The 22,737-nt window shown below is 46.8% G+C and overlaps 1 protein-coding gene across 50 annotated transcripts in view; it reads left to right on the top strand.

Annotated features, from left to right (window-relative positions):
- LOC110506206 (neogenin) overlaps positions 1–22,737 on the top strand; it is a 216,073-nt gene that overhangs the window by 101,049 nt on the left and 92,287 nt on the right. For all 50 annotated transcript variants that reach the window (XM_090222960.1, XM_090222972.1, XM_090222964.1 and 47 more), the window contains exons 3-4: positions 13,327–13,602; positions 15,922–16,072. In XM_090222960.1, coding sequence (XP_090079086.1) covers positions 13,327–13,602; positions 15,922–16,072 — 427 coding nt within the window. The remainder of the gene's footprint in view (positions 1–13,326; positions 13,603–15,921; positions 16,073–22,737) is intronic.

Below are 22,737 nucleotides of genomic sequence, written 5' to 3'. Positions count from 1 at the left end.
ATAATCTATAGTGTAATGTTGATCAAACCATTAAATAATCTATAGTGTAATGTTGATCAAACCATTAAATAATCTATAGTGTAATGTTGATCAAACCATTAAATAATCTATAGTGTAATGTTGATCAAACCTGTTAAATAATCTATAGTGTAATGTTGATCAACCCATTAAATAATCTATAGTGTAATGTTGATCAACCCATTAAATAATCTATAGTGTAATGTTGATCAACCCATTAAATAATCTATAGTGTAATGTTGATCAACACCATTCAATAATCTATAGTGTAATGTTGATCAAACCATTAAATAATCTATAGTGTAATGTTGATCAAACCTGTTAAATAATCTATAGTGTAATGTTGATCAAACCATTAAATAATCTATAGTGTAATGTTGATCAAACCATTAAATAATCTATAGTGTAATGTTGATCAAACCATTAAATAATCTATAGTGTAATGTTGATCAAACCTGTTAAATAATCTATAGTGTAATGTTGATCAACCCATTAAATAATCTATAGTGTAATGTTGATCAACACCATTAAATAATCTATAGTGTAATGTTGATCAACACCATTAAATAATCTATAGTGTAATGTTGATCAACACCATTAAATAATCTATAGTGTAATGTTGATCAAACCATTAAATAATCTATAGTGTAATGTTGATCAAACCATTCAATAATCTATAGTGTAATGTTGATCAACCCATTAAATAATCTATAGTGTAATGTTGATCAACCCATTAAATAATCTATAGTGTAATGTTGATCAAACCATTAAATAATCTATAGTGTAATGTTGATCAAACCTGTTAAATAATCTATAGTGTAATGTTAACCAACTTATTTAATGATTTTGATCAAGTGTCCCGCTGACCAATGCACTTATTTCTCAGACATTTGAACCGGGTACTGATCCATATCGGTGAATCGTCACATCCCTAGTAGACCCCTGTAGACCCACTACAGTTTCATTGTAATACAGAGACGTTTGTGACCTTATGGCTGATTACTACTGGCAGATCACTACGTAGATCATTCATACATGTAAACCTGGTCACTGACGTCGCTGTGGGCAACAGATGTAGGGAGAGAACTCTCTCTTGCAGTATTTATGTGACGGGACACCTACACATGTCCTATGGTTTCCTTTCACGAGCCACGTGTGTGTTTGTGCAGGGTAGGTCTTTATATAATGTATAGAGTCTGGTCTGTTGATAGGAACTACACAGATTGCTACATTCCAGGGGACTCATCCCAGGATCCGATGCGCTTTAGGCCCATGTGTGTCTGTGCATTGAGACCACGTGCATTCAGCACATCCACCTGGTATGGGCTGCCCTTTCCCCTACATATCCCAACACTCCTCCTCTCAACAGCCCTTAGGACGTGTGCTGTTTAATTAGATCCTCCCTCTCCTCCTCCCCTCCTCACATGTTAACATCCTCTCAGTTCTCCATTAGGCTTCCTGGCACAGGCCGAGCATAAACAGGCCGAGCATAAACAGGCCGACAGAACTGATAACATCTGCAGATGGGCTGCTAGCTCCGCCGCGATAAGCACCAGCAGCAGGCCTTCTCTTCCCAATAAGCCCTGACTGAAATGTGTTCGCACAGCCAGACAGACACAGAAAGAGAAGGGTGAAGGGAGGGCATTGAAAGGGCTAGTAATATTATCCCTCAGGGTTTTATATGTCTGTCCATCAACTGGCAAAGGGGTTTTGGGTGTTTCTGCTCTCTTTATCCGCTATCAGGATGGCCTGTTGAGCTGGCTGGTGGAGGCCCCTCGTTGGGGTGGGGCTGGTGGAGGCCCCTCGTTGGGGTGGGGCTGGTGGAGGCCCCTCGTTGGGGTGGGGCTGGTGGAGGCCCCTCGTTGGGGTGGGGCTGGTGGAGGCTCCTCGTTGGGGTGGGGCTGGTGGAGGCCCCTCGTTGGGGTGGGGCTGGTGGAGGGGTAGTGGGGTTTGAAGAAGTGACAGTCGCTGAGAGACTTGGGGAAGAAGGAGAGCCTCAGACATTGGATGGCTCATGGTTTGAGTCGCTAGATCGCAGTGTCTTTGTTGACACTGGTGTTGGATGTGATTGGCAGGTCCTTACCGGCGACATCAGTCTTCTCTTTTGAATCTCTGTCTCTCTGTCTCTCTCTGTCTCTGTCTCTGTCTCTGTCTCTCTCTCTGTGTCTCTCTCTGTCTCTCTCTGTCTCTCTCTGTCTCTCTCTCTGTCTCTCTCTCTGTCTCTCTCTCTGTCTCTCTCTCTGTCTCTCTCTCTGTCTCTGTGTGTGATAAGAAACAAGGCAAGAGAGAGAGTGAGAGGTTTGCAGTCTGCCCTGACAAAACATTTACCTGAGCTTTTGTAACGGGAGCAGCCACTCCCCGCGGCGCCACGGTCTCCCCTGGCAACAACCTCTGCGGGAAGGTCGGCACAAATGGGCCATGAATGAGCTAAGTTCAGAGGGATAAAATAAGACACTTTAACACGATTAAGGGCCCTAATGTAATCAGCATTGTTTCAGATACAACTCAGTTATCTGTAATGAAACAGGCTTTTCCTCTAGAAACAGGGCATTACCTTAGCTGGTGACTGGCAGGAACCATGCAGGGCTGAACACACAGACGCACACACACTCGCTCACTCCTCTTCATCCTCTTCAGGCATATCATCAACAAAAGACCCAGATAAGCAGTATCAGGATCTGCATCCTATAATCCCAGCTTTGAAACATTTTAAATTGTTGATTTACATTTCATGAATACACAATACCTCGTCTCCAGTCTGTTGATTAGGACGCCCTGAAGCACATTTACATCAACCTGGCCGGGTAGAAATTAAAGAAGTCAGCCGAGACCCCCCACTGAGACAGCACCGTGGCGTTGACAGCTTTTGTTTGTGTGGAGAAGATGCTGTGTCCTGGTATTGACAGGTTTTGAAGTAGCCTGATGGTGGAGATAATATCAGGCCAGTAAGGAGAGGGAAGTAGCCTGATGGTAGAGATAATATCAGGCCAGTAAGGAGAGGGAAGTAGCCTGATGGTGGAGATAATATCAGGCCAGTAAGGAGAGGGAAGTAGCCTGATGGTGGAGATAATATCAGGCCAGTAAGGAGAGGGAAGTAGCCTGATGGTGTAGATAATATCAGGCCAGTAAGGAGAGGGAAGTAGCCTGATGGTGGAGATAATATCAGGCCAGTAAGTACACCGTTTGGACACCAGGCGTGTCCGTATAGCCTCTCCTTGGCCAATACATTTATGGTTATTTCTTCTGCTCAGGCATCTGTTCGGGACACCCCATCTAGATGTATGGTTGAATAGATTGCCGTCTTCAATTGGAGCATGTAGAAATCTAAGTTGTTTTCCCCCACACATTATGTTATGGTACCTTTTAATGAGGTTAGTGTTTAATACCTTTTCATTGTAAAACCACACGTGTTATTAAAACCACTATAATCATTTCAAATGAGAAATTCGACACGTCAGCCAATTCTCACATTATCTTCACACAACATGTGTGTGTGTGATGTTCCCATGGCAACCGTCCTGTCCCTTTTCACCATCCGCAACATTTCTCTCAAAACAATTTATCTTTGTGCCATGCACCCTGCTGCGCCTCCTCCCCCGGGCCCCCAGCAGGCACTGACAGTGTGCCAACCAGTGTGCCAACCAACCAACCAGTGTGCCAACCAACCAACCAGTGTGCCAACCAACCAGTGTGCCAACCAACCAACCAGTGTGCCAACCAACCAACCAACCAACCAGTGTGCCAACCAACCAACCAGTGTGCCAACCAACCAGTGTGCCAACCAACCAACCAACCAACCAACCAGTGTGCCAACCAACCAACCAGTGTGCCAACCAACCAACCAACCAGTGTGCCAACCAACCAGTGTGCCAACCAACCAACCAGTGTGCCAACCAACCAACCAGTGTGCCAACCAACCAACCAGTGTGCCAACCAACCAACCAGTGTGCCAACCAACCAACCAGTGTGCCAACCAACCAACCAACCAGTGTGCCAACCAACCAATCAACCAACCAGTGTGCCAACCAACCAATCAACCAACCAGTGTGCCAACCAACCAGTGTGCCAACCAACTAGTGTGCCAACCAACCAACTAGTGTGCCAACCAACCAACTAGTGTGCCAACCAACCAACTAGTGTGCCAACCAACCAGCCAGTGTGCCAACCAACCAGCCAGTGTGCCAACCAACCAGCCAGTGTGCCAACCATCCAACCAGTGTGCCATCCAACCAGTGTGCCAACCAACCAGTGTGCCAGCCAACCAACCAGTGTGCCAGGGCAGTAGATTGATACATGGTCCTCTTATGTGCCACTGTCAGCCGTTGTCTAGACCGGATTTATCAAGTTGGATTTATCTTAAACAACTGTTATTCAGCCTGTAGTGGACATTCTAAGCAATGTTGCCCATCAAGGTAGCTCTGTGTGGTAAATTAGGCGTCATGCTAACTGTTTCTACGTTACGTCTCGCACTGACCCAGCAAGCCTGATTTATGTCTAAATTAATTTTCCTGAGCCCTTTGGTATGAACACTTCTCTGAAGACTGAGAGGCTTTGTAAACACGATGTGACTCTCCGCTTAGAAGCTCCTATTCTGAGACTCAAGGCAGCTGGGCCTCTGGCCCAGCACGCCACACACGCGCACACCCTAACACAGCCCTCCTAAATGTTTATGAACTCGACGTAGCTCCAACATCTGGGCAGCACCTGAAGCGGTTTAACGGCTCACTTAGTCTCTTGTCCCAGGGAGATATTTCTAACAGCAGCTATGTGAAGACGCCATTGATTTCTGGCCACCTGCACACAAGCCAGGTTGTTCCTGTCAACCCCTCTGGTGAGAAGCGTTCTCAACTTGACGGTGCGCGAACTCTATATGTTAATTTAGGGCTGTGGTTTGTGTACAGTGACCAGTCCGACTTCCTCAAATTCAATCCAAATGGTTGAATGGGTGTCATTGTCTTTCAGTCTGTTTGGTATTCAGTCAGAATGTGTGATCGTCATCTGACCTGAAATACCATGGTTGTCTTATGGTTGTCTGGTATTTTCTCAGGGCTGAGATTGGTTACAGGCCCAGAGTGTACTCTTTCTTGTCACTGTCAGCACCCTGAATTGGTATTTCCAGTCCAACAGATAAAATAACTACCCCGTCTGAAGCTGCCTCTCCTCCGCAGTGTCAGCCATCCATCTTCTGTCTCTTACTTATGGAGTGTTCAGTCTATAGAAGGGTTGTGATGTGTGACGGCTCCCATGTTTTTAGGACTGAACTGACACAGTCAGGAAAAACAACCTGTTTGTGCTTCTATAGGTTTTAATGGGTTGATGCCAGCTGTATGATTGGTGTATGGCCTTTCTCATTCTTCAATATCCCCCTTTTCATAGGGTATCAGTAGAGGCCATTTTGGTTTCCTCTGTCAATTTGTGTATGTAGGCTAGCATTGTGTTTGTTAGTGTTTTGTATCTGAGCTGTCACAATCACACCTGTCGCCTCACGCTTGTAAAGGACACGTGCAGGTGGATACAATTAACCTCTCCTCTACACACGTACAATAATAGCCTTGTGTGTTTTAGTAGGGCTTCTCTGTCGATTCCGTGTCAGGCTTGATGCCAATTACCCTGTCTAGATAACATTGGTGTAATGTCGCTAGATTGGCATCACAAGACATGGTGTTGCATCTTCATGAAAGATATGACGCTTTCGAAATCCCTTCCACTTTTTTTTTTAACAAGATAAATCTGTCGTGAAGATGCTGCCAGACTGTTCATCGCATAATGTTCTCAATGGGACTGTTTGTCAGGTGTTTGTGTAGTATGACAAAGTACCTCAGCTGCTACTTTATTAGATTCATTCAGTGTTTTCACTGGTCATAAGACGCTGTCCAGAACAGCCCCCTCTCAGAGAGGATGTTGGTTCTGTTCCCTCTTGCTGGTTGCACTGAGAACTGGTTACGGAGGTTAACGGAGGCACTGGTTACGGAGGTTAACGGAGGCACTGGTTACGGAGGTTAACGGAGGCACTGGTTACGGAGGTTAACGGAGGCACTGGTTACGGAGGTTAACGGAGGCACTGGTTACGGAGGTTAACGGAGGCACTGGTTACGGAGGTTAACGGAGGCACTGGTTACGGAGGTTAACGGAGGCACTGGTTACGGAGGTTAACGGAGGCACTGGTTACGGAGGTTAACGGAGGCACTGGTTACGGAGGTTAACGGAGGCACTGGTTACGGAGGTTAACGGAGGCACTGGTTACGGAGGTTAACGGAGGCACTGGTTACGGAGGTTAACGGAGGCACTGGTTACGGAGGTTAACGGAGGCACTGGTTACGGAGGTTAACGGAGGCACTGGTTACGGAGGTTAACGGAGGCACTGGTTACGGAGGTTAACGGAGGCACTGGTTACGGAGGTTAACGGAGGCACTGGTTACGGAGGTTAACGGAGGCACTGGTTACGGAGGTTAACGGAGGAACTGGTTACGGAGGTTAACGGAGGAACTGGTTACGGAGGTTAACGGAGGAACTGGTTACGGAGGTTAACGGAGGCACTGGTTACGGAGGTTAACGGAGGCACTGGTTACGGAGGTTAACGGAGGCACTGGTTACGGAGGTTAACGGAGGCACTGGTTACGGAGGTTAACGGAGGCACTGGTTACGGAGGTTAACGGAGGCACTGGTTACGGAGGTTAACGGAGGCACTGGTTACGGAGGTTAACGGAGGCACTGGTTACGGAGGTTAACGGAGGCACTGGTTACGGAGGTTAACGGAGGCACTGGTTACGGAGGTTAACGGAGTCACTGGTTACGGAGGTTAACGGAGTCACTGGTTACGGAGGTTAACGGAGTCACTGGTTACGGAGGTTAACGGAGGCACTGGTTACGGAGGTTAACGGAGGCACTGGTTACGGAGGTTAACGGAGGCACTGGTTACGGAGGTTAACGGAGGCACTGGTTACGGAGGTTAACGGAGGCACTGGTTACGGAGGTTAACGGAGGCACTGGTTACGGAGGTTAACGGAGGCACTGGTTACGGAGGTTAACGGAGGCACTGGTTACGGAGGTTAACGGAGGCACTGGTTACGGAGGTTAACGGAGGCACTGGTTACGGAGGTTAACGGAGGCACTGGTTACGGAGGTTAACGGAGGCACTGGTTACGGAGGTTAACGGAGGCACTGGTTACGGAGGTTAACGGAGGCACTGGTTACGGAGGTTAACGGAGGCACTGGTTACGGAGGTTAACGGAGGCACTGGTTACGGAGGTTAACGGAGGCACTGGTTACGGAGGTTAACGGAGGCACTGGTTACGGAGGTTAACGGAGGCACTGGTTACGGAGGTTAACGGAGGCACTGGTTACGGAGGTTAACGGAGGCACTGGTTACGGAGGTTAACGGAGGCACTGGTTACGGAGGTTAACGGAGGCACTGGTTACGGAGGTTAACGGAGGCACTGGTTACGGAGGTTAACGGAGGCACTGGTTACGGAGGTTAACGGAGGCACTGGTTACGGAGGTTAACGGAGGCACTGGTTACGGAGGTTAACGGAGGCACTGGTTACGGAGGTTAACGGAGGAACTGGTTACGGAGGTTAACGGAGGCACTGGTTACGGAGGTTAACGGAGGCACTGGTTACGGAGGTTAACGGAGGAACTGGTTACGGAGGTTAACGGAGGCACTGGTTACGGAGGAGCCCCAAGAAAACAGCCTTTCAGGATGCGGTAGATTTCCTTTAGATATAAAGTGCCTTCGGAAGTATTTAGACCCCAGAACCTTTTCCACTTTGTTACGTTACAGCCTTATTCTAAAATGTATTAAATAGTTTATTTCACCTCATCAATCTACACACAATGCCCCATAATGACAAAGCAATAAACTGATATCACATTTACATAAGTATTCAGACCCATTTAAGAATGATGGAGGTCACTGTGTTCTTGGTCCTTCAATGCTGCAGAAATGTTTTGGTACCCTTCCCCAGATCTGTGCCTTGACACAATCCTGTCTCGGAGCTCTAGGGACAATTCCTTTGACCTCATGGCTTGGTTTTTGCTCTGACATACACTGTCAACTGTGGGACCTTATATAGACAGGTGTCTGCCTTTCCAAATCATGTCCAATCAATTGTGTTTATCACAGGTGGACTCCAATCAAGTTGTAGAAACATTCCAAGGATGATCAATGGAAACAGGATGTTCAACTTTGAGTCTCAGAGCAAAGGGTCTGAATACTTATGTAAATAAGCTATTTCTGTTTTTTATTGTTTAAAAAAAATAAATCAAACATTTCTAACCTATTTTTGCTTTGTCATTATGGGTTATGGTGTGTAGATTGCCAAGGATAAGTATCAATTTTAGAATAGGGCTGCAACGTAACAAAATGTGGAAATTGTCAAGGGGTGTAAATACTTTCCTAAGGTACTGCAGGTGGTATATTTCCCTCACTGCCTTTTTTCACTTTTCTAACAGAATTGGGTAGGCGAACGAGTTTCTACCAATGTCTTCAGCCATTCAATGATGTCAGACCTGTAATTCATTTGTGATTGGAAGGATGCATTTGTTTACAAACCTATCTGGTGTATACAGCATCTCTTCCTCATGCGGATGCTAGCCAGGCAAGCACGTAGCTGTCTTCATCTCCCTTCTGTATAAAGTATTCATCGTCCTGTGTTGGAGTCATGCAATATGCACCGCCTCTTAAGGCTCTGAACTCACCAGTGAACTGGGTCACATCAGACACACACTTTTAGTGCTATTCAGTATCCTTGGTACGTCACTACCTGAAACCTTAACCCTTACCTATCCCTAATTTTAACCATTTTAAATGTCAACGTCAATGGGGTGACATCAGTGTGACGTCCCAAGGATCCTGGCTAGCATGGCCCACACACACGGCTTGGCTCTCGTCTCCTTAACTCCTCATTTAATAGAGAAAAACACTGGAACAAAATGGCCGCCTTTGATTCGGAGGGAGACTGCTGTGTTTTGGAATGAGGCAATGAATGTTTGACAGCCAAAGCGGGGGGAAATGTGAGCGATTGTCTTGCGGAACGGTCGCTGGTTATTTATATTGCCCGGGATTCCTCCCCCTTTTCCTGGTCATGTGAGCCCTGACCTCCCACAGAGCGCCATTGGTGTTTCCTACCAACCCAGAGGTTCTGAGGTACAGTACTGTCACTTTCCCAGGGACAGATTTATTTTCTCATACCATTGCTTAACAGCTTCTGTAAATTCTTCCCCAGCCGAGTTTCTCCGACACTTTGTAAACAGCCCCAAAATGGATGAAAACATGAGTCTATCTGCTGCTTGTGATTGTGTGAATCAGTGTTTTAAAAACTGCCTACCTGCCTCCTCCTCGGTCCTTTAAAGAACTCACCGTTGAGAGACTGACTGAGTCGTTGTAACAGAGGAAGGATTATGAACCTTCTCAGCGACGTCCTAAAACCTTGAATAAGTGAATTAATGACCTCTTATATGGCAATATGGCCTCAAGGGAGCACGGCTGGGATTGGCTACGGACCATAGAATTTAAGAAACAATAGGCTACGGATGCCTAGATGCCATTTTAAATACAAAGGCAAATATCCCTGCAGCATGCAAAAATGTACGTGACACGACACACCATATCCCACACATGGCATATTATCCCCATTATCAGCATGATGCTGCGTCTTCAATATCACTCAGTCTGGCACAGAGAAACGTCTGATCGATCACATGTCTTCACACTGTTCTAAGTCTTCCTATTGGGTAGGGTGTTGACAATATCCCCCGCAGTGACCAGGGTCATCCTATCAAATCACGGCTTGATGCTCTGAACCAGCGGACTCTGTCTCGCTCCGTGTGACCCGGTGGAATTGATCAAGCGTCCAGCCAATAAGAATGATTGTTCTGTTGGTGTGTTCAGCCAGTGTGTGACAGTGTACCTGAGAGAAGGGGCATGCTATGGGGTGGTAGCACCAGTACGGTTGTCACACGTCACTGAATTGAGGCTTCATTAGGGGTCTTGATTTCAATGGCACGTTTCCTGTAAAAACTATTTTATTTTATTTATTATTTTAAGTTTGAATTATTAAGGAACAGACTCTCCCAAAATGTTCATCTGTGTTCCAGTGCCTCGGGGCATTCTTCTCCCTGCCCCGTCCACACCACTGTTACAAACACTGGCCAGCTATTGCTCTTGGATGATTGGCATTGACAGGACCGGACAGGGAGACGGATCTAACACCAGTTAGAGAACCAGTCCTGCGCTGCTGAAACTCAATAGCCGTGTATGAGGTACAGACTCACAAACGGTGGGCAATTCCCAAAACCTTTTTTTCTTCTGCCCCCCTCATTTGGAGAAAGAAAGTTGATCTTAACGGGCTGGAAAAACAGGCATGACTAACTCTCCAGGAATGTCTCCTGGTCAAAAGGAGAACGGCAGCTATTTTCTGCTGTAAAGAGACTAATTCTGTTGAATTTCGTTGGAGAGATTCCTAAAGCTGTGTGTGTGTGTGTGTGTGTGTGTGTGTGTGCTTCTAAAAAGTCTAATTCTGTTGAATCGAGTATACAAAATCCCTAAAGCCTGCATATTCCGTTAAGCTCTCTTTACTGATTCTAGACCTGCTTTCAATTAAAATGGTAGGAGCCACATTGTGTGATGCTCAGTTTGCTCAAAGGTGGGGAGATCCTCTGTCTTTTCACGGGTATCGTCCTTAAAGCAGACACCGTGCTGTTTCACTAATCTCCAGAATGATCATTACTTTTACTACCAACAAATGCAGGTAATGTAGGTTTTTAGATCAGGGAATGACGCAAGATTAAGGACATTTCTTAGTCATTTTCCCTGGTAGTTTGACTTGAGCTCCAAAAATGACATATGTTAAGTATGTGGTTGGCAGTCTGAGTGGAATAGGTTATTTTAATTGCAGCTCCGTACACTACAGACCTACAGGGGAAGCTGCCCTGCATTTGCACTGCATATCAAACACTTAAAACTCTATTGCTCTGAGTTGATATGGGCCTATCTCACCACTCAGTGTTAATAAGAGTAAAGATCGTTGGAGCAGCAGTGATAGATACCGTCTGGCAGGCGGCTGGAAAATCAGGAGCCACCCTGTCGATTAAATGGGAGAATTGTGATTAATTTAGTGTTAGCTTTAGAATCTCCTGTCTATCACACAGGCAACAGGAAAGGGAGGCCACCACTGTGGCAACAGGAAAGGGAGGCCACCACTGTGGCAACAGGAAAGGGAGGCCACCACTGTGGCAACAGGAAAGGGAGGCCACCACTGTAGCTCCAGGGCCTAAATACAAAGTGAAGAGCATGGAGAAGGTGCTCAGGGCACTGGTCAGCCAGCCAGTCATCCAGCCAGTCAGCCAGGCTGATAAAGTACACTCCCACCTGTGTGTGAGGTTGGGTATTGTGATAGTGTCTCCTTTCGTTTCCATTAAATGGACAATATAGTACAGGTTCTGTTCTTTCCCTCCCTCTGTTGACGTTCCGTCCTAACTAACCTCCTTTCCTCCCTATTTTCCAACATAGCTATTTAATGATGTCCCTGGGGTCCTCAGGCAGCTGTGAGGCCTGGGGCGGCCATGTATATGCCAGGCTATATACATCCCACATCTGGAGGCAGGTCACCTTTCAGGCATTGTTTTCAAGGTTGTATTTGACGGTTCATCGCTGCCTAGAATGTCCTGTACCGAACACAGTGCTGCATTTCCAGATCAGAATCTCCCCGAGAGACAGACATATAGGATGGATCCTCTGTCACTGCAGCCACATCAACTCAGAGGCCTTTGAGGTTCTATGTGGACTTTTACTGTGAGAGTGAATGTGTAGTGGAGAAATCTGCAGTGTTTGTCTTTGTCTGTCTTATACAGTAATACAGAGCGCATAGAAACCAGGCTGTTTTGTGTATGTATGACGACACCACTATGGAGGTGTTTGTTTGTGTGTTGCTGCTTCATCTCTCACACACCAACAGTTAGAAGCGATGTGGTGCTGAGTGGAGACGGGGTCTCAGCGGTGGCCGGGGGTCTCGGCTCTCAGCCTTCTCTGAAGTGGGATATATTCCAGAGCTGTCACTCTCTCACCTCCCTCACCCCAACCCCCTGAGAGGGGAGCCCAACGCCTGTAGAGAGAGAGAGAGAGAGACACACACACAGACACACACGCACGCACGCAAGTGCGCACACACACACACACACACACAGCTTCAACACTTCTTCCTGTCTGCGGACACACAGCTTCAACCGAGCCAGAACAAACAACAACCACTGACTCCGCATCGCCAGGGAAACAGCCCGGCCAACCAAAACATTCACACAGGCCACCATCACATTAACAGGCCTCACATTGAATTCTTCCCCCATTGTGTGTGTGTGTGTGTGTGTGTGTGTGTGTGTGTGTGAGAGAGAAGTGGCCCAATGTTTTTAAAGACCAGATCGTTTAACTTCTATATTATAGTATACTTGCACCGTGTTTCCATTTCGGTCAGGGTTTCCTTGAAACTAAAATGTTGTTGCCGTGTGGTTTCTTGACGCCGCTCGGCATAGACCGAGGTTTCAGATCAATGGCTTTAAACGCGGGAAATAATTATCACAGATGAAAGTAGGGAGAGGAACACAAACAGCCTGTGGATTCAGCTTTTTAATTAGTGTTGTGAAATCTTTTCTCACTACAGCAAATGAGCTTCCCTGGGTTCTGGAGCGTTCTGTCAGGGATACATGCATTAGTTTACACCAACGTGGATCACAGCCAGGAGTAGTTCAGGCTGGGGTTATTACCTCTTACACATGGATTAGGAATGGATCGGATTTTGAAAAATGTATTTCTGTCCCATTTCTGTCTGATTTGAGACCAGGCCCACTCGTACACAGATACGTAGGCATATTTCCAGATGAAACACATGAAACTGGTTGTACAGCTGTGTAGCTGGAGGCAGTAGCATACTGGCAGAACTCAAGCCTCTTTTGATCTGTCTCCTTGTGCTCTCCTCTCTCGCTCTCCTCCTCTCGCTCTCCTCCTCTCGCTCTCCTCCTCTCGCTCTCGCTCTCCTCCTCTCGCTCTCCTCCTCTCGCTCTCCTCCTCTCGCTCTCCTCTTCTCGCTCTCCTCTTCTCGCTCTCCTCTTCTCGCTTTCCTCTTCTCGCTCTCCTCCTCTCGCTCTCCTCCTCTCTCCTCCTTTCTCTCTCGCTCTCCTCCTTTCTCTCTCGCTCTCCTCCTTTCTCTCTCGCTCTCCTCTCAGCTCAAACATGCTTATGTGTCATCAATGCAACAGCAGAACAGAAATGAAAAACATGAACTTTTAACACCAACCCTCCTCCCTCTTCCTCCCCAGGTATGCCCCGGTTCTCCAGCCAGCCGGCAGCAGCCAGCATACGCCTGGGAGACAGCCAGGTTCTGGCCTGCGATGTCAACCCAGACCTGGTGCCTTTAGCCCGGTGGGAGCGTGAGCGTGAGCCCCTGGAGCTGAGCTCTAGGCTGGTGCAGCTACCCAACGGAGCCCTGGTGGTGAGCAACGCTTCGGAGGCCGACGCTGGGCTCTACCGCTGCATGGTGGAGAACGCTGGGCCCGTCAAGACCAGTGAAGAGGCCCAGCTCACAATACTGCCAGGTAATACTATAGATACTATATAGCTCTACATACTGCCAGGTAATACTATAGATACTATATAAGGACTGACCTAGACATCTGTAGTGTGTGCAATAACCTTCAGCATATCTGCTTTGGCAGAGGAAAGAAAAGGTACAGTAGTTGTATAATTAAGCAATAAGGCCTGAGGGGATGTGGTATACGGCCAATATACCACGGCTAAGGGCTGTTCTTATGCAAGACGCAACGTGGAGTGCCTGGATACAGCCATTAGCCGTGGTATATTGGCCAAATATCACAAACGCCCGAGGTGCCTTATTTCTATTATAAACTGGTTACCAAAGTCAAGTAAAAAATGATTTTGTCATTCCCATGGTATTTTATTTTATTTATTTTACCTTTATTTAACTAGGCAAGTCAATTAAGAATAAATTCTTATTTTCAATGACGGCCTAGGAACAGTGGGTTAACTTCCTTCCTAAATTCTACAGCCACCTAAAAGGAAGCGATTCCCAAACCTTCCATAACAAAGCTATCACCTACAGAGAGATGAACCTGGAGAAGAGTCCCCTAAGCAAGCTGGTCCTGGGGCTCTGTTCACAAACACACCCCACAGAGCCCCAGGACAGTAACACAATTAAACCAAATCATGAAGAAACAAAAAGATAATTACTTGACACATTGGAAAGAATTAACAAAAAACAGAACTAGAATGCTATTTGGCCCTAAACAGAGAGTACACAGTGGCAGAATACCTGTCCACTGTGACTGACCCAAACTTAAGGAAAGCTTTGACTATGTACAGACTCAGTGAGCAAAGCCTTGCTATTGAGAAAGGCCGCCGTAGACAGACCTGGCACTCGAGAAGAAACTGAGCTGCACTTCCTAACCTCCTGCCCAATGTATGACCATATTAGAGACACATATTTCCCTCAGATTACAGATTCACCAAGAATTTGAAAACAAACCCGATTTTGATGAACTCCCATATCTACTGGGTGAAATACCACAGTGTGCCATCACAGCAGCAAGATCTGTGACCTGTTGACACGAAATTTGATTTTTTACAAATTTTTTTGCCTTTATTTAACTAGGCAAGTCAGTTAAGAACAAATTCTTATTTACAATGACGGCCTACCCTGGCCAAACCCGGACGACACTGGGCCAATTGTGCGCCACCCTATGGGACTCCCAATCACGGCCGGATGTGATGGATTCGAACCAGGTACTGCAGTGACGCCTCTTGCACTGGGATGCAAAAATCTTGCACCACTCGGGAGCCCAAAAGGTCAACCAGTGAAGAACAAACACCGTTGTAAATACAACCCATATTTATGCTTATTTATTTTTTGTTTTGTACTTTAACCATTTGTACATCGTTACAACACTGTGTATATGCATAACATGACATTTGTAATGTCTTTATTCTTTGGGAACTTCTGTGAGTGTAATGTTTACTGTTCATTTTTATTGTTTATTCCACTTTTGTACATTTACCTACTCCACTTGCTTTGGCAATGTGAATGTGTTTCCCATGCCAGTAAAGCCCCTTGAATTGAATTGAATTGAGAGAGAGAGAGACGCACACACGGCGAGAGAGAGCCCCCAGTGGGCTAATCAGAGGGAACTGTACCTCAATCTCCACTCAAAGGGGGCTGAATTCCACTGTGTCACAGCTTCAACCCCCAGAACTTTTATTTAGTGGAGTTGTTAAAGGCTGGGGTCTGTCAGGCAGCGCAGAGGAGATATTAGAGGTGGTAAGTCACACTTCAACGAGTCCCAGCTGGTGTATTTTTCAATGTCTCCCAGTAGGTGTAGCCGAGGCTGAGAGTGTATTCAAAACACACATACACACAAGATGTTTTGCATCATAGAAGCAACAGGCCGTTTCAGGAGTTCTTTGGTGGTACCATACATGGACTGAAACAGTTGACTGAGAGAACAATCATTTTGGGTCATTTTGGGGGTCTGTTCCATTGCAATTGAGTTAACTTCAAAAATCCTAATCGAAAATTAATGCAATTGTTTGAAGGGAATTTCAACTAATTTCTTGAATTGATTGAAATTTAACCCCCCCCCCCCCCCCCCCAAAAAAAAAATCTTAAAATAATTAAGAGGTTATTAATTAAGAGGTTAAACATACCTTCAGAGTCACTGTCTTTTCGCCATCTCAAGGGGTTAACTTTGGGCAAAGCAGTTCAGCCAGTTGGGTGACCTCCTGAGTGGTCACCAGAGCTGCTGTTCATTTTACTGATCCAGATCAGATCTCAGGATGTCTTTTGAAGTGAGGAATGATGACACACGTTAACCAGAGGTCGACCCTGTTCTTTGTTTGGACAGAAACCGGAGAGGAGAGAGAACTGGAGTTCCTGGTAGAGCCACTTCCTGTGACCAAAGTGGTGGGGGCCAGTTTGCTGCTGCCGTGTGTGGTGACGGGTTATCCAGCGCCCTACGTCCGATGGATGGTGGGAGACAAGCTTGTTGAGGAGAGGTGAGTTGGACCCGAAAGCCCTATTTTTACAGAGGATTTTAAAGGTGTATTCCTTGTGAACCCATTTCTTCCAACTCAACAGTATAAATCAAATGACCTCAAATGGCTGTAAATGACCTCAAATGGCTGTCTAACTGGAAATACTTTTTTAATCTCATTGCCATAAGTTACTTTGTTTATATCCATCCATATTAGCACAGAAATCAAGTTGTGTTCATTTGTAGTGTTTGAATCAATTTGATGATTGAATCAGTCATGTAACATGTCCGTAAGGTAGTGTGACTATGTTCCTCTAGCCCTCAGACGTTCCTAGTCACACTCCTATAGCAGTACCAGCTTCCTTTGTGCCTTGTGCCCAAAGTGCAAACACTTAAAGAGCTGGCGCCTGTACCCCGAGGTGTTAGCGCCACTGGGCCTGAGTGTCTGAGCGCGCCACCGACAGGGCCAACAATACTGCCACTTAAACAGGGAGACAACAAGGTTGGGCTGCCAGCCGTGTCAGGGAGTTCACAAATTAAAACCCCGGGAGAGTGTCACACTCTTAGCCCTCCCCTGGGAGAGCTGTGGATCAAGCCAAGACCCTAGGATAGCTGTGTATCAAACCAAACCCCTAGTATAGCTGTGTCAAGCCAAACCCCTTGGGATATCTGTGTATCAAACCAAACCCCTTGGGAGAGCTGTGTATCAAACCAAACCCATTGGGAGAGCTGTGTATCAAACCTAACCCCTTGGGAGAGCTGTGGATCAAGCCAAATCCCTTGGGAGAGCTGTGGATCAAGCCAAACCCCTTGGGAGAGCTGTGGATCAAGCCAAACCCCTTGGGAGAGCTGTGGATCAAGCCAAACCCATTGGGAGAGCGGTGGATCAAGCCAAACAACTTGGGAGAGCGGTGGATCAAGCCAAGCCCCTTGGGAGAGCGGTGGATCAAGCCAAACCCCTTGGGAGAGCTGTGGATCAAGCCAAACCCCTTGGGAGAGCGGTGGATCAAGCCAAACCCCTTGGGAGAGCGGTGGATCAAGCCAAACCCATTGGGAGAGCTGTGGATCAAGCCAAACCCCTTGGGAGAGCGGTGGATCAAGCCAAACCCCTTGGGAGAGCGGTGGATCAAGCCAAACCCCTTGGGAGAGCTGTGGATCAAGCCAAACCCCTTGGGAGAGCTGCGTGGACAGAATAGCTAACAGAGTGGCTACGTGGCTATCTGAGTTAACCCTTGTATTCATTTTCATTTTTGCACGGTCTCTATACACACTCACAGGACTCTACACACTGACACACACACAGGGTCGAGTTCTGGCCAATTCCAAAGTTCCTGCCTTGGTTTGTGTGAGGTTTACCTGGTTACCACACAGCCGTGTTTTCAGTTTGTCCCTTCCGGTAATAAGTATGTAAGTGAAGGGGACAGGCTAAGAAACCGAGACGAGAGATGAGAGCTCATTATTTTGGTTAAGAACGTTGTCTCGCACATTTTAACACGCCTCTTCTGAAGTTCAGCTTGACAAGGACATTGTCTCCTTCTAAGGAGAGAACATCTTCAACGTAGTGTCAGACACTTTCATATCAGCCTCAGTCAACTCTACCGGGACTGAGACAATCTCACTATCTTGGTATATTGGTCTTGGATGCAAAAAAATCCTCTCTAATCCTCTCTCTGTCATTTTTGAAAACCACAGCTGAGTGTGGCAGACTGATAAAAGGAGAGTTAAGTTAAATATGCATTACAATAGATGTTCTTCATTGCGCACATTCCAAATATCCTTGTGGTACTCTGGGATGGGGGGTTGAGGGGGTGCTTACATTGTTAATTAGAGCTTGTGCTGAACAAATGGGAGGTCCTCCTTTCTTACCCAGGCCACTTTACCCAGGAACACGCACAGCCGTGTGCTGAATACATTAAGTTAGGCCATTCTAACATTGTAACACAGGATTGACAATTAAGCAACCGCTGGCAGAGTGGAGATCTGATCTAGTTTCTCCTTCAGCGCGTCCCTTCCCTCCCAGGAAGACTTCAGAGGAAGAGAAGCCCTGTCACTTTGTAATAATTGGAACGGAGGGAGGAAAAGAGGAGGGAATCCGTACTGAGCCTCATAATTGGTCGACTGTATGGAACCGTATGGCTATCAGAGCTGTTGAAGTAGACTGTGAATCCCGTATCTCCCACGACAGGAAGTTTATGGAGATGTGTGGAGATGGCGATGACTCGGTAAGAGGACGATGTTGATTTATGTTCAAGTTCTGGCGCTGACACTCGAAGGTGGTTGACGTCTCGCTGCGGTAGCATCTCTGGCCTGATAAAAAAACTGTTTATAGGATGAGTCAGAGAGAATATGTTTTAAGGTGGAGAGTTGGAGGGAGAGGGGTCTACAGTTTCCCTACAGGGACTCCTCTACAGGGTCGTTTCTACAGGGACTCCTCTACAGGGACTCCTCTACAGGTTCTCTACAGGGTCTCCTCTACAGGGACTCCTCTACAGGGACTCCTCTACAGGGACTCCTCTACAGGGTCGTTTCTACAGGGACTCCTCTACAGGGTCTCCTCTACAGGGACTCCTCTACAGGGTCGTTTCTACAGGGACTCCTCTACAGGGTCTCCTCTACAGGGACTCCTCTACAGTTTCTTCACAGGGACTCCTCTACAGGGACTCCTCTACAGTTTCTCTACAGGGACTCCTCTACAGGGACTCCTCTACAGGGACTCCTCTACAGTTTCTCTACAGGGACTCCTCTACAGGGACTCCTCTACAGTTTCTCCTCTACAGGGACTCCTCTACAGGGACTCCTCTACAGGGTCGTTTCTACAGGGACTCCTCTACAGGGACTCCTCTACAGGGACTCCTCTACAGGGACTCCTCTACAGGGACTCCTCTACAGGGACTCCTCTACAGGGACTCCTCTACAGGTTCTCCTCTACAGGGACTCCTCTACAGGGACTCCTCTACAGGGACTCCTCTACAGGGACTCCTCTACAGGGACTCCTCTACAGGGACTCCTCTACAGGGACTCCTCTACAGGGACTCCTCTACAGGGACTCCTCTACAGGGACTCCTCTACAGGGACTCCTCTACAGGGACTCCTCTACAGGGTCGTTTCTACAGGGACTCCTCTACAGGGACTCCTCTACAGGGTCGTTTCTACAGGGACTCCTCTACAGGGACTCCTCTACAGGGTCTCCTCTACAGGGTCGCCTCTACAGGGCCGCCTCTACAGGGTCTCCTCTGGCCGGTCTGTTTCTTAGAGAGGTCTGGAGATTCATTCTACTCAACAGTGGCTGTGGTTGTGAATGAGCAGTTTCTCTACAGGGACTCCTCTACAGGGTCTCCTCTACAGGGTCTCCTCTACAGGGTCTCCTCTACAGGGACTTCTCTACAGGGCCGCCTCTACAGGGTCTCCTCTGGCCAGTCTGTTTCTTAGAGAGGTCTGGAGATTCATTCTACTCAACAGTGGCTGTGGTTGTGAATGAGCAGTTCTCTACAGGGACTCCTCTACAGGGACTCCTCTACAGGGACTCCTCTACAGGGTCTCCTCTACAGGGTCTCCTCTACAGGGCTGCCTCTACAGGGTCTCCTCTGGCCGTTCTGTTTCTTAGAGAGGTCTGGAGATTCATTCTACTCAAGTGGCTGTGGTTGTGAATGAGCAGTTTCTCTACAGGGTCTCCTCTGGCCAGTCTGTTTCTTAGAGAGGTCTGGAGATTCATTCTACTCAACAGTGGCTGTGGTTGTGTGTGAATGAGCAGTTTTTCTCTTATGTCGGTCACTGAGAGTCACTCCTTTCGCTCATGTCAGCTGACATTTTTTTGATAGCTGGCTGCTAGAATAATTGACCTATCTAAACTTAGTAATCATGGTCAAATTAACGGCTGTGGCTCCCCCATTGATTTTGTTAGTCAGTCTCACTCGGATAACATATTACATTTCTAAGCAGTTATCCAGTTTAATTTCCTCCATCAGCTCAATATCACCCCGTCTAGATTGCACAAGTTCAACCCTGATATCTCCTCCCTATGTTTTAGATGTGGCTCAGATGAAGGAACATTCCTTCATTCCACTTGGCAGTGTTCAAAACTACACGGTTTCTGGCAGGGGGTTTGAGATACAGTATCCTCAATTAATGGGGTTGCATTCCCTTTAGACCCGGAGGTCTGTCTACTGGGTAACTTTACTAACACCAATCTTAGGCAAAGCCATACTATAAAGCTAACAGAAATATTGCTAGCGATTGCCAAGAAATGTATTGCCTTGAAATGGATATCGGATTCCTCCCTGCCGGTTGCATTGTGTCTATCAGAAGTTAATAGTTGTATCCCACTGGAGAAAATCACTTACTGCTTGAGGAATAAGTTAAAGACATTTTACAGAATTTGGCAACCTTTTATTGACTATATGGAGAATCACACATCATATTGATTGCATCTCTATGTAATCCTTGCGTAATGTTTCACACTTAATGTATAATATGTAGTTTAGTGACCGACCATATGATCTAATGTCTCATTTTTTTATTTTGACTTTCTTTTATTGTATATTTGTGTGTATTTAAAAAAAATACATATTTGTATTGTTTATGTACACACGTCTGTTGTCTTGTAAGGTTATTGTCATTTGTTATATTGTCTAATATCTTTTCATTTTTGTTTTAATTGGAAAATGCCCAAAAAAATAAAAAATGAATCTTAACATTTCTCTCCACCTTATGGCAAAAGGGGTAGAATTGCATTAAATTGTTAAAGAATTGCAAAATCTTCTCTTTGCCCCCATGGCAAAATGTGTACAATTGCAAAAAACTACTCTTAAACAATATATATATATGTTTTTATCTCTGCTGGCAAGAGGGGGGTAGCCAAAATGTTTTGATCGTAAATATAGGGTGGGGGGGGAGTGTGCACATGTGGGTCCCCAGACCCAGACCGCCGTGGGTCCCCAGACTCAGACCGCCGTGGGTCCCCAGACTCAGACCGCCGTGGGTCCCCAGACCCAGACCGCCGTGGGTCCCCAGACCCAGACCGCCGTGGGTCCCCAGACCCAGACCGCCGTGGGTCCCCAGACCCAGACCGCCGTGGGTCCCCAGACTCAGACCGCCGTGGGTCCCCAGACTCAGACCGCCGTGGGTCCCCAGACCCAGACCGCCGTGGGTCCCCAGACCCAGACCGCCGTGGGTCCCCAGACCCAGACCGCCGTGGGTCCGCAGACCCAGACCGCCGTGGGTCCGCAGACCCAGACCACCTCGGCCCCTCATGATGAGTTCAGATGTTTTGTGACCCCCCCAAATCATAGTTGCCCTTCCCTGGTCTATAGTCTACAGTAAACGTATGAAACATATAGTCTCGTAAACATACGAAAGACCATATAGAATAACCTCTCATCTCCCCCTTTTGATGTAGGATGAAACATGGTGAAGGCAAGAATGCAGTGATTTAAATGGAATGTAGGAGAATGGGAAGTTGAGTATGAGCCATGTCTGTGTATGAACACCGTCTGGCATTGTCTGGCAGTGTGTTCGTGCCAGCGCTGTCTGAGTGGTTTAAAAAAGGATATCTGTATAAACTGCCGGCCATGGTTTGGATGGAGGCAGAAAAAATGAGCAATAATAATTATTACTGCTGCAGTCAGTTCTGTATTTACTCTGTTAGACGTTTTGCAACTTGTAGCTGTTGCAAGAGCTGGTCATAACATACAACATGGTGTCTCTACCCTGATAATGTATAAAGGCAAAAAGATGATGCTCAATGCTCAGCCTTTTACTTCTGCTATGGTGGCCTGTACATTCTAGCTCTGAGGCCAAATCAGTAGCATCAGCAAGGCTGTGTCCCTATGTAGCCCCCTGGTGGTGTGGATCTGCTAGTGTCAGGCTGTGGGATGAAGTCATGACAGGTGACCCTTTTTAAAAGATGCTATGGGCGGGAGATAGCCAAGCGGGTAGGAGCGCTGGGCCAGTAACCAAAAGGTTGCTGGATTGAATCCCCAAGCTGACAAGGTAAAATTCAGTTTTTCTGTCCCTGAACAAGGCAGTTAACCTACTCTTCCCCGGTAGGCTGTCATTGTAAATAAGATTTTGTTCTTAATTAACTGACTTGCCTAGTTAAATAAAGGTTAAATAAAAACACTGATCCCCGGGCACCGATGACGTGGATGTCGATTAAAACAGCCCCCCACACCCCTGAGGGTTGGCTTAAATACGGAAGACACATTTCAGTTGAATTCATTCAGTTGTACAACTGACTAGGTCTCCCCCTTTCCTTTACAAGTGAAGAAGCCTCGTTCCTAATTCTCTGACCCAGACACACTGAAGCTTTGTAGAAAATACCTATAGCCAAAGACATAAGATTTGCTGTTAATCTGGTTTAAGCACTAGCAGGATGGTATGTTGCAAGTCGCGTGTTGAATATAAATTGTTCTCCTCACCCCGTCTTGAATCTCCTACAAAACACCCAGGCTTGTAGCGACTCTTTGAATTTGCCCGTCAATCAGCTCTGTACACGCAAGGCCAACGATCATGAAAGCGACCGTCAGCTTTTGTTCTGGCAAATATCCTGCTATCACCTAATAGAATCCCCGGCAGTCAATAAAATGGATGAATAATGCATGACTGGCAAGCGACGGAGTTGACATTGCATGTAAATCATGCCTCAAGCCTCTCAGAGCGGGTCTCTTCTTGTCTTGGCTCCCTCATTTC

This window comes from Oncorhynchus mykiss, chromosome 26, assembly GCF_057628025.1.
Source record: "Oncorhynchus mykiss isolate SJ-2025 chromosome 26, ASM5762802v1, whole genome shotgun sequence".
NCBI lineage: Eukaryota > Metazoa > Chordata > Actinopteri > Salmoniformes > Salmonidae > Oncorhynchus > Oncorhynchus mykiss.
The sequence above is the reverse complement of the archived record's forward strand: the minus strand, read 5'-3'. Positions and strand labels throughout refer to the sequence as shown.